This window comes from Larus michahellis, chromosome 4 (assembly GCF_964199755.1).
Source record: "Larus michahellis chromosome 4, bLarMic1.1, whole genome shotgun sequence".
NCBI classification, from domain to species: Eukaryota; Metazoa; Chordata; class Aves; order Charadriiformes; family Laridae; genus Larus; species Larus michahellis.
The window spans coordinates 49,953,475-49,965,936 of record NC_133899.1 but is presented as its reverse complement, the minus strand read 5'-3'; the positions used below and the strand labels follow the sequence as shown (position 1 = coordinate 49,965,936).

At 40.1% G+C, this 12,462-nt stretch overlaps 1 protein-coding gene across 13 annotated transcripts in view; it reads right to left on the bottom strand.

Annotated features, from left to right (window-relative positions):
• Positions 1 to 1,907: 1,907 nt before the first annotated feature.
• The window catches only part of MGA (MAX dimerization protein MGA), a 64,539-nt gene continuing 53,984 nt past the window's right edge, over positions 1,908 to 12,462 (bottom strand). For 10 of the 13 annotated variants that reach the window (XM_074584619.1, XM_074584626.1, XM_074584623.1 and 7 more), the window contains 6 exons: positions 11,594 to 11,779; positions 10,767 to 10,878; positions 8,974 to 9,207; positions 7,706 to 7,882; positions 7,128 to 7,280; positions 1,908 to 6,505 (listed from right to left, as the gene is read on the bottom strand). In XM_074584619.1, coding sequence (XP_074440720.1) covers positions 5,205 to 6,505; positions 7,128 to 7,280; positions 7,706 to 7,882; positions 8,974 to 9,207; positions 10,767 to 10,878; positions 11,594 to 11,779 — 2,163 coding nt within the window. In that variant the 3' untranslated portion in view covers positions 1,908 to 5,204. Of the gene's footprint in view, positions 6,506 to 7,127; positions 7,281 to 7,705; positions 7,883 to 8,973; positions 9,208 to 10,766; positions 10,879 to 11,593; positions 11,780 to 12,462 lie in introns of those variants that run through there. The other 3 variants (XM_074584624.1, XM_074584628.1, XR_012586691.1) reach the window with 2 other exon arrangements.

Here is a 12,462-nt window from a genome sequence, read left to right as displayed (position 1 = left end):
AGCACGACGAAGCAGGTAACTGAACGCTGTTCAAGCAAGGAGAGGTTTTCCTTTCCTCGTGCTCTCTATCCCAGGAATCTTGCTGCCAGCAAGGGGCTGTTAGAGAGCAACCTCGCCGGACCAGGGGCATATTCATGTACGCACTAATGCGGGTCGGACACTCCAGGCTGGCGGGGTGGATGCGTAAGTGGATCACTGACAGACGTAACCGTGGGTGCTGGAGGCCTCGCTGGAGCGGGGACATGCTTGTGCTGATGAGCATGCTGGAGGCTGTGCGGCTGCAAACCCGGGGCAAAGAGATTTCCAGTTGCCTGAAATGCTGCACAGGCTGTTTGTGCTGGCAGCCTGCGAGGTCCAGGTGGGTGGCTGATGAGAAGGACAGACTATGGCCTTTCCTCTTCATCACAAAAGACTCTCAGACAAGTGGAGACTCCAAATCTTTTGAGGGGTAGAATTGTGTTAAGAGGGGGGGCCTACACAAGAGCTGTGACGAGCCTCCAACTCCCAAGAGACCCAAGACAGACAACAAAAGACACAAAATTCCAAATGCACAGCAACAACCAAGTACACAATGGCACAAAAACACCTTCTTGGTCTGTATCAGCAGTTACAAGGGCAAACAGATGACACATAGAGCTTAACTGCTCACAGAGAGCGCCATAATTCTTCCACTACCAGGATCCTAAATGACAGCAATTAATTTCATTCCCTTCGTTGCTAATTACGGACAAACTACTCCTCTGCACATTTTCAGGTTGCACTTGTAGACTCAAATCTGGCTTTAAATCAGTTATTGCAAAGGCTTCCTCTAACTTTTCATAGTCAAGTGGTCAACTGAGCTTTTTTGTACCATCATCTGTGTTTCCAAGAACACAACGTATATACTGGAAAACACAGGTCCCCAGCACACACCGTCATGGGACTGTTGGCAAGTTCTTTCCATTGCAAGCCTGACTGGATGCACCTTACGCTTATGTTTCCTTTCCGTTCCAAGAAGTAACTGTACCCCTTAACATAAGGGGTCATGGGATGAGGCCTTGTTGAAAGGTTTCATCAGTTGTTTTCAAAAACGCATTACCTGACTGTATCACCCATTTTTGTTCATCCTCTCCTGTGAGATCTGATCTTCCTCTTTAAAATAAAATAATAAAAAAAATTTGCGACATCTCTTCTCCAGTCCATCACTTACCCCCATGCATAACCATTCTTTTCATTTTCTTTTCTCAGGTCTGTAAGTCAAACTTGTTCATTTGTAGACGTTTACTACTTTTTACAAACAAACAAACAAAAAAACCATTGAGTAAGTGTTTAACCTTCCATTTAATGGATGTGGAAGTGATAGATGGTGACAGGCATTTTATCTATTACTTCTAAAAAGGCATCTCCTCTAACACTTTACTTGGAGACAGATCTTCCAGCTTGTTCCGGTGCAGACAGCTGTGCTGTCTAACTTCTCTAAAGGAAACAGATACAAAGGATTAACCTAAGGTTGGGGGAGGGAGCCCGGAGAGTGATGTTATGTGGACTTTTATCTTCAACTGTTGGGGTTGAATCAAATGTTACATCGAATTATGTTATCGACTGTTAACCCCATTGGCTTCCCACTTCAGATGCATTTTGGTGAAAATAAAGTCCCTTCAGTACCTTTTCTGCATTTCGCAAGTCAAAAATCCCTTTTTACAACCAATACTATTTCCTGCATACTGCTCAGGACTGAAGAGAGAAATCTCCTCCCAGTTGTCTGATTACTTGAACCAAAAACCAGATGTTTTTGTTGCCAAAACTTCTGCCTCAGAGCATACGTGTGTCTCACTTGCTCAGGTCCAATGCCACGTGTCACCAACAAAAGCACACCACCACGTCATTTCTGCTCCCTCTCCCCCCCCATAATAAACTTTCAAAGCCAGTTTCTAGTCGACCTCGATTGGTTTATTTTAGTTTTACACTTTGTCCCTCACATACAGTTATTTAAGAGTCTTGTACTGTTAGATTTCTACAAAAATATCAATTTTTCAAAAGCAGAAAAGAGGGAAAGATATATTTTAATATATAAAAGGAAAAAAGCTAAATCTGACATTTCATTATATTCTTAAAAACATTCCAGTCTATTTACAGATGTGTAAAAAACAGAAAATTTCCAGGTCTCTTGGTCTAGTGAGAACGTGCGCCTTGCAGGGGTTTCCTTTGTTCTTCCGATTCTAAAATCTTTTCATTATGTGTCATATTCTTGCATTATTGCCTCAAAAGACAGCATATATAATTTTTAAAAGGTTTGTTCCAAACCAACGGGGGCTTGAGGGAAGAGTGAAAAAGAGAGAGTCAGCATTTAAATTCATAGCAAAATATTAAGCTGCAGACATGAGACGGTGGAACAAGGAAAGGAAAAAACTAAGAGCATTTCGAACATGCTTTGTTGCCTGGTAGAACCCATCATAGATCCTTCTTGGAACTGCACCAACTACCACTTTTTGCAGCCAAATCGGGGGTCTGTTCTTAGTTAATTTAGTAATCATGTTCAGGAACCAAAAATTTTTGCTGTCATCTTTACACGGCATATTTTTATTGCAATAAAATTCCTGCCCACTGCCAAACAGTAAATACATCCAGGCATTTTCCATTACCTTCATAATGGACAAAACATCTTCAAAAGTACAGCATTTATTTTAGATAATATTTGAATGGTTTTCATGTTACAGCTTTCTCTGTCCCATGGAAGTGTGCAAAGCACACATACTTTTAAAAACTATTCAGATACGATTAGCACACAATTCTGTAATTAAAATTAGCCACTCAGAACCACGAGAGGATGGGGTGCAGAAAGAAAGGTCAGGGATTAGGAATTTGAAAGGAATCACAGCACAGTTCTGGTTGCTGTTTCACATATAGAAGGAATGAAATCGATTGGCAAAACAAACTGCCATAGGTAAAAAAATAAGCAACTTCGGCCTATTAGAAATGCTCAGAACCAGATTCCCAGGTAAATAAATTTAAGTCTGATGGAGCGCTTGCAACTAATTCAGTTACTGCAGATTTTCACTGGTTTAAAATAAGATTAAAATCCTTTAATAATGAGCAACATATGTCTAAATACTTATCCATACTGTAAATTCCCTTTTCTAAGGCATTCAGTGACAACTGTAAGACCTTGCATGACTCTCATGCTGACCTATATTCTCTTTTCCAAATCACTAATACAGGACTTGCATCAAATATTAAAATAGTAAATACGCAAAAGGCAATAAAGAGTTAGATGTAACTGCTTTAAAACACACCATTTAGAATGGCCAGGTGAAGAACCTTTTTTATGTAGGCTCTGGAGTAACTTTATGCATACCGAGCTTGAAGGGCTTCTCTCCTCTGCAGCATAACATACAATCATAAAAACAAGACAAGGAAACACCCAAGGTACGTGTTTCCCCCGGTGGATCTAACCTAGACACAGATCCAGAAGATGCAGCTCACTGAACAGGGCCCATGGTTGCACTGTGCACAAACATCGCTCCTGAACTGTGGAAGAACATCCCTCTCAACACTTGCACAGCCTCAGCGCTGGGAAGATTAAATTCCTGCATTACTGCATGACCAAAGATGGGGAATTTCAGGGGGAAATCCCAGCTGCTGTTGCTGGAACAGTAAGACGGGGGATTACATTCCTAAACATAAAGCAAAATGCACCACCAAATTCTGTATCATTTTCATGGCAACATTTTTTTACCTTTTTGGAGCAGTTAAGAAGCCCCTCAAGCGCACCATAGCTCTCATTTACAAACCTGATAGGAAAAGATTGTGTATACACTCATTAACAAATCATCTCTCCTAGGCTGAAAATTTAATTTGTCAAGAAAACTATGAAAACAAAAATTGTGTACAAAAATATAAATATCTTTACAGTCTGTAGACCCTTCACATCCAACAGCTGAACAGTGAAGAGTATCTACAGGTTATTGAGTAAGCAGTGGCAGAGAAGAATAAAAAATACATCTTGTGATTCAATACTGCCCTATTTCCCTGGTAATGAGCATTTTTGTTGACTTTTTTTGCTATACACAGCTTGTGCAAATGCAGTGAGAAACCTCTGAGTACCTTTCCTGAATTTATAAAGAAATGGAAGGTTTGGAAAGCTATACACATATTTTCATATATACATTCACATGTACACCTCGCTCACTTACGCTAGGCTGCAACAGTCCTGAAAGCGTTCTGTATTTTTATGAAGCAACACTTCTATTAAAATTCCTAGCCACCAAATACATCTTGAAGAATGACAGGAGGAAAGAAAATAAGAACTGGGAAAACACTCAAGCTACTTCAGCAATGTATTTAAAGTCATAGAATTAGGGTGCCCAAATTTCTTTCTACTCTCTGTAATTTTTCCTTCCAGATGCCCTAAGCATCAAAGGAGGGAGTATTTGTATAGGGGCAGGAGGCGAAAGTGATGTTTGGGTTTTTTTTAGTAGTTTTATTGAAGTTAACATACTGTCCTACTTCTAATTACACTGGGAAATATAATTTTCTTCCCCATGTAGTGAGAGTTACAGATGTTTATTAAAATCTTCTGTGTATAAGCTCCTAAAAATGAGTCTCTGCCAGAGAACTAGCTAGCACCAAAGAACAAAAACGTTTTACTTCAGCCCTCTGCACAGTCTTGGATTTCCCTTCCACTGCTTTAGGTAACAAGTTTGAGAGTAACTGCAACCTAATTTCTGCACATTCATCATATTTTGCAAAAATTAAAAACAGCAAATATGAACAAATCCATTTCTGCATAGATAATCTGCCTGGTACAAAAACAAGTAATCCAATTTTTCCCCAACAAGACAGCTGCCTTCCTAGTGGGAGGGTGGGGGAGGTGGGGTGGGAAATTCTCTTTCAATAGCCTAGGTTTCTCAGGCCTTTGACGAACGATTTCTGTGAAGGACCCAATTTTGGAAGGATACCATGTGCCCAGCAATGGTTATAGATCATCTTCCTTATTTTTTGAAGGGGAAGGGGAACACCCAGAATACAACAGTGAGGTAAAAATATGTCAACATGCTTAAAGTTTCATAGCACTTATTTCTTAATTTAGGGCCTGCCCTCAGATGAAGAGAGTGCTGATGCCATACAGAAAACGAGTGTTGCAGACAAGGGAGGTTGGCAAACTCCGACACTGGTTCACACTGCTCCAGATCTCCATTCCGGTCTGATAAAAAACATATATGCATTTATTTGCCTGCTGAATTTGAAGGCAAGGTCCCAGTCGTATTCAATTTCGTAACCACAGGTGCCAACGTGGGCATCACTTTGTTATCCTGTCCTTCTTGAACAGTTGCAGGTAATGAAGTTTTTACCCCACTGGGTGCCAGTTTTGCAACTATAGGTGCCAATAAGGGCATCACTTTATTGCTCTGCCCTTCTGAGTCCGCTGGCAGACTTGCCACTTTTAAGCCAAGCGGTGCAAGCTTGGGCATGGGCCTCCACAAAGTGTCAGCATTACTAGCTTCTGGATTAGTTTTCATCTGCAAAACTGGTGGAGTCACATTCGTGGTCTCTGCCAAGGTTGTTACGGTTTTGCCATTCCCACCACTGGTTACAGACAGATTGGGAAGGGGATCTTTCATTTCAGCACCTATTACTATCTTTAAAACATCTGCTTCAGATGAAGGCTCCCCAGAATTCTTGTCCCCATCAGTAAGGTCATCATCTTCCAGGTGCAACAGGAGAGGGCTTATAGAACCACCACCCTCTGGAACTTCAGAAAGGTCCTTAAAACTGCCTCCCAAATGGCCAAACTGGAAAGAAGACCCATCTGCAGCAGTGAGATCACTGGCTGTTCCCCGACGGGCTTCTGCATGTTCATGAGAGAAATCTGAATTTAGAGTGCCGGGCAGTTCTGACATAGCTGAGGCATCATCGTTCAGCTGCTGATTGAGGAAGGCAATCTCATTGAGCAGCGAGGTGAGGGTTTCATCAGTGTCATCACTCTCCTCAATGCTGCTCAGTAACTCACTTGCATCCAGTTCTGCTTCCTCCATTGCAGATGCTACTTTCCTCAATTCCATTTCTATCCTGGAATCTTTGATCTGCAGCTTGCGGAATGACAATTCTTTAGATTTTAATCTTTCCCCTCCAGGATCACCATCTTTCCTCCTGGCTTGGCTTCCTACAAACTCACCAATGCAAAGCTTTTTGCTAAAGGACTCTAGGGGTTCCTTTGTACTCGATACATTCCGGAGCTGTGGAAAGCCATCTTTATTTTCAAAGAAAACTTTTGTGGGGCCTGTGGTATTTCTTCCATCTCCGCCACTGTCTCCAGGACAAGGTTTGGCTTTTTCTTCCGAAAGGATACTATCACTCTTCCTACTTTCAAGGGGTGCTGCAACCAAGGATTTCTCAGAAGCCTGAGCACCTGCAGCTGTTGTTGTATTAGCATTTTTGTTTCTGTTTAGGTTTAGATTCATGCTTCCCTCAGCAGCCAGTGATGTTACGTTAACGATCTTTGGCATCATGAATGAATCCTCGCTTTCTGTAAAACCAAACAAAGCAGCATCCATCAGGATCCATGCTAACTGCAAGGTAATTCCCAATTAAATATAATTTGCTCACTTTCAGGTCTTCCTCAAGTAAGCTGCTATTCACAATTTAAACTGCTTACAGAGTTTTGGTCAAGTGAAGCCTTAAAACAGTAATAGCTTAACTTTCAACCCGCAGAAAAAAGGCAAGCTCCACACCTACTATCCCAGAACCACTTGCCCTTTTTCTTCCTTCAGCAGGCTGCCAAAATACAGGTAACTAATTCTTACAATTCTGATGGTGATGCAAGAGGAAAAAAGACTAACAATCTTCTTTCTGTACTGCAGCTTCTCCAGCAGGATGCATTACACCACAGACACATTCCAGTCCCCACTTATTCTGATTTTGCTGAGGGCAAGGAGGCTCGGTGAGGTGAAGGGAAGTTAAAAAGCTCTCATCTATAATCCCCTAGAGGCCCCTCTAAATTGTTCAAAACATTTAATAGTGATTTTCTTTGAATACCCAGACAATACCCATCATTATTTCCAAGTGAGAAAAAAATTTACCTTCATTTTTGCAAGGGTAACGTTCCCTGCATGCAAGCAAAAAGATCCATAAAAACCCAAAGATCCTACCTGAATGGGGCTCTGTAGCTGATACTACTGTTGAGGGCACTGGGCTTCCAGCAACAGTCGACAATGTAATGGGAATAGTTGAGTTAGTAAGGATTCCTTTTACTTGGACAGGAACTGTTGATCCTGGCAGCTGAATCATCACAGAAGCAATACCTTATCCAAGAAAAGGGGAAGGGGGGACGAGAAGGAAACAAGAGCCTTTCAGATACTCAATCAAGCCTGGAAAAATAAGAGCCTCGCACTTCTAGGCAAGACTTTACACTGTAATACCATATCAAAGTGGTAAGAAATAGAAATATAGATTGGTTAGATGATTAAGAAATCTTCCCTATGTTTCTCTAATTTGGGAATAGCAAAAATTTAACTGATTTTACTTACCTGTTGATAAACTGATAGTTTTGAGTTAATTATATCAAATCTCTCTTGTCAGAGTCAGGTTCTACCTCAATCAGTTAAATTGTAACAAAACCCAAAAAATTAAAGCAAAAATTAAATAACATGCTACTTTGTAAACGGCTGTGCACATCTGTGAACAGCATTATACTGACTTTGATTAACACTTTCTCACATGATCATACCTGGCTGTGCTGTCATGGTCGTACTGACAGCTCGAGGCTTTAATTCAGCTTGCAATAGCGTGGAAGGAACCGCTGCTACCTGCCCTGGTACCAGTGGGCTCTTCAGTGTAAGCACCTGCCCCTGTGGAGTCATCACTAGGCTTGCAGCAGTTAGTGTAAGAGAGGATGAGGTGTCCTCTGTAAAAAAGAAATATGTAAATCAGTAATTTATTCTGGCATAGCACCCTTGACGGCAAAAGATACCCTGCAATCCAGTGTTAAGTACAGTTGTGGAAGGGGAAGGAACTCCAGCTAGAAGGTTTACAAGCACTAGATCAGAAAGCTCTTACAGGAGCTATGCAAGCTCCAGGAACCTCATCTACACAGCTAGAGCCAGTCTGTGCTATCTCTTCATGAAGTGTAACATAATCCTAACTCTCTAGAGTGGCATCCTGACCAAGTATCAGAGCAGTCTTGCTGAAATTACAAAGGGGAATTGTTAAGTCCAAAGAAAGGACATTTTCTCACCACATCCAAATTCTGATGTCAAACTTCCCCAGCCCTGGACAAAAATCAGGCTTGGGAAACCAGAACGATCAGTTGCTTATGAAAGCCCAAGACCACTTCAAGTAAGGTCTACTTATTATTACCAAAATAAGAGACATCACCAGATCCTTACAGAGTACTATATTGGTACTACCATGAAAGTTTGGACTTCTGCCATTCTTTTGTTCCTTCCTACATTTATGGTGCAAAAGTCCCCATTAACAACAAATACTTCTCCAAAAGTTCTCGGCTCCAAAAAAAATTCTCAAGTGTCTGACAAGTCTGTCATTTAATTCAAGAGCAAGTCGTCCACCACCTTGAGAACTAGCTTGTTTGGGGAGGGGTGTTTTAAAAACTGAGTCTATTCTAGCAACTCCAGTATTCTGGGGGTTGAACTTTAGGTTTTGAGTCAGCACAAAAAGAACCACCTTAGATTCTCACAAATTACTGCAGGATTGCAGTGAAACACCATGAGACCAAACGCAACTTAATAGGAATTTACTTCCCATCATTCTGAAACTCAAAAGTCATGTTCATTTGAAGACCTCAGTAGTACTGGTCTCATCCTTACTGAAAACAAGTGGTTTCCGCACCTATTAGATGGACGCTTCCTGGTCCTATACTCAATTTTGCCTCAAGAAAGAAGTTTCCTGCACAAGCAGGCTAGCATTTTGCCATCCCATGGGGTGCTGCTTCAATGTCTGTCTCCCCTTTACGTGAAATGTGCATCGCTCTTAGCTCACCTGTGGCACGGCCTCCTTTTCTGGCAAGTATCAATGGCTTGCCTCTTCTATTTGTCATAGGAATTTGGGCCACCTCTCTGGAGGGAGCAGAAGATCCTTCTTGCTGTGTGCTTGCAGTTGAGGTTACAACAGATTCCTCTGGCTCAGTTTGTTTCTTCTTTTTTTGTGCTTCTACTGCTTTTTGTTTGGCATAAATATATTCTAGCTTCTTCAAGACAACCTCTTCTGTCTTCCCTACAGAAAAATTATCAGAGAGTCAACCTATCTTCAAACTCTCTTGCCAAAACTAAAGAGCTGAAGACAGAACTAAAAATCTCTTGTTGACACCATTCAACTACTATACAATAGATAACCACCACCCCCAAGTAAATAGCAAACTTAATAGCAGAGGGAAGTAATTACCTATTTATTCCAAGATATTTTTTTCCTTCAAAAACATTCATACATTTTAGAATTTACCTGCAACTTCAATGAGCAGAAATCAGCTTGGACAAGCACTATCTTTTGAAAATACCCACATCTGTGAAAAAAACCTCACATCTCTCCTAATAATAAATGTATGGCTACCAGACAAAATGTTACCTGGTGTGAAATTTCTTGGATTAATGGACCCTGTTACTCAAATAACATTTAGAGGTAAACTCACATACAGTTTACTATTGACATGAAAACTGCAACCTTCAACAAACCCAAAGATTTTATAAATAATTTGTTTTCTGTGGATGCACACAATTTAATAGGATCAAAGTTGAAATAACTGTATTGGCTTGTTTCTTGCTTAGTATTTATGTTCTAACATCACGGTCTATCTTGAATCAAGTCTATACTTAACTAACTCTCCTGCAAGAGGATTTTTTCCTCGTCAGTTTTGAGGTACTTCACTAGGGATGCAAGAGATCAGAAAACTATTTTGTTATTTGCCCAAAGTTATTTGCCCAAAAGGCTTATCAAATATTTCTGGATTAAGATGAGAAATCACTAAAGCACTTTTCCTATCTTTTTTTTTTTTTTAACCAAGTATCTCAAATATGCATTAAGTGATTCACATAAATACGCGAGATTTAAGTATCAATTTCTACTTTACAGGTTGCGTCCTGTTTTTATTCTCAGATAGTAAGAAAATTACAATAATAATTTAAATGTTTTGTTTGTTCACACACATTTTGGCACTGGCTGAACACGTGTCACAGCTTTCCTACACCTCCAAATGAGACAGAAAGACACAATAAATACGACATGGCCTTGTCTTGAAATGCCTAGATGAGTAGCAGCTCAGAATATACAGCGATTTTATTCTATGGACAGAGCTGCCTTCTTCTGGACACTACTAGCACTAGTTCTCAGAAAAGCATTACAAGGATAGTTATTTGCAAAGCTGACCAAAGGAATCAGAGGTTTTGGTACTGACCAAAAACAGCTGTGTATACTTGCGAAGCACTGAGCAGAAAAGCCGTTTCAGGAAGTGACCAATGACAAGAATGAAATGGTTTTCCCCCCTCCCCTCACTAAAGCATATCCAAATGCACAGGAACCCAAGTCTGTGGCTTGCAGCACAGTGCACTCTACACTTCCTTTAGGCATAAAGAAAAATACAAGCAGTTCTTATCAGCATGATGAGTGTATTGCTGAGTCAGAGCTTAGCAGGTCTTTGTTTGGCGTCAAGAGTCTACATTTCATGCGAACTCATGACTCACACAGATCCACAGAGGAATACTCCACTCACTCCCACACTTAAAAGCCTTTTCTTTCATTATTCCAGCTAGTTTGTATCCAAAAAAAAAAAACTATCTCACCTGAAAGTGTGGATACTTTACGAATCAGAACATCCTGTTTGCGTGTCAATAAGTTCTTCTGTCCAATAAGTTTATCTGCCTGATCAGTCAATCCTTGGATTTCTTCATGGGCCTAGAAGAGTGATAGGGAACTGATTTATAAATCAACAATACACAAAATAATACAGTATTTTTCCTTCCCAGAAACCTTTACAAAATTTATTTAGACATTTTCATCATCTTGAGAAACTAGGACTCAGAGAAAGCATGTGAATTTCCATGAAATGCCAGCTTTCCCTAAATGCAAGCTGAAAAATGATAAACATCTTGTTCACCCTTCCTCCAAAGTTCAGCTATTTTAAAGAAAAAAAAAAAATCCAGCTTTTCTCCCACCATTTCAAGGTACAGCTGATAAGCATAATTATGTATCTACAATTTATGTTTTGTTTCCTGTCATTTACATCTTTACAGTTACATTTTTAATGTCAGTGTAATACTTAAATGCTATTTTCTCCTGCATTTAAAAAGTAAGTCTTCAATGTCTTTCAAAATTGCCTGATGTACACAGCAAACCACTAAGGAATTACGACATAACCTTCCACGGTTAAATTCACAAAGAATACAACAAGGGGAGGGCTAATCTGAAAACGTGCATCTGCGTCATCAAGATTAAGTTTTCAGGAATACAATTTCTTTCAGATATTGTTTTATTCTAGAGAGTCGCGTAAAGGCGACAGAAATTCTCTATTCACAATATCACTGGGACTCACTCAAAGAGTTCACACTAGCTTAGTTACTCTGTCCGGATTAAATTATTCTTCTCCTCACTTAAGCTTCACAATACTTACTTGCTTGAGAATGTAGCATTTGGAGACCTTGGGAAGGTTGTGTAACCCCAGAGTTCTCTTCAACTTTTCAAAGAGATCTCTCATTTCATTACGTCGCCGGCGTTCATTTGCTGTGTGCGTCTGGCGGTAATGAGCAAAGGCTTCTGCCTCAGTCTTCAGCTTTCTCTTCCAGAATTGAGGTTTCTGCTGGAGAAGTAACCATATTAACCAGTTTAAATAAAAAAGGTAATGTAGTGGCAAACAATGTTCAAAGGCATGCCCGATTTACAAGGTTTCTACAGACACCTGAAGATTTCATGTCATGTTATTTTGCCATTATGTCTTCATGAAAGTTCAGTGTCAGAAGCACACGCAATAAGCATGAAATGCTGACCAAAAAGAAATGACCAACATAATCACATCCACCCTGAAGGAAGAGATCATGAGTAGTCCCTTCTATTCATAAGCTTTCTTTTTTTCCAGTACGAGGCTACTTAGGTAAACCACAGGATTACAGCAAAATCACACGTTTGAGAAATTTTCCGTTGTTTGCTCAAAAGAGTCTACTAATGGATGAAACAATCACATCAAATATAGGACACTTGAATTTTTCTCTGGAGTTAAAACTAGTTTGATTTCCATTTTGTTTCATGGGTACATTTGGATTGGGGCCAAGAGACATTGTAGGTAAGAATGTGAAAGACGGCATTGAAACTTATCACTTCAGACATCTAACCAAGAAAGCGTCAAAGACAGGCTGATTTTGAATTTGCTTTGCAAAAAGGTTGACAGGCAATAAGCATAATTACTAATCTCTACAGATTTGAAGATTTTTTTATTTCATCATTACTCTTACAGGTTTTGTACCATTATGCTATTTATTTCACGAT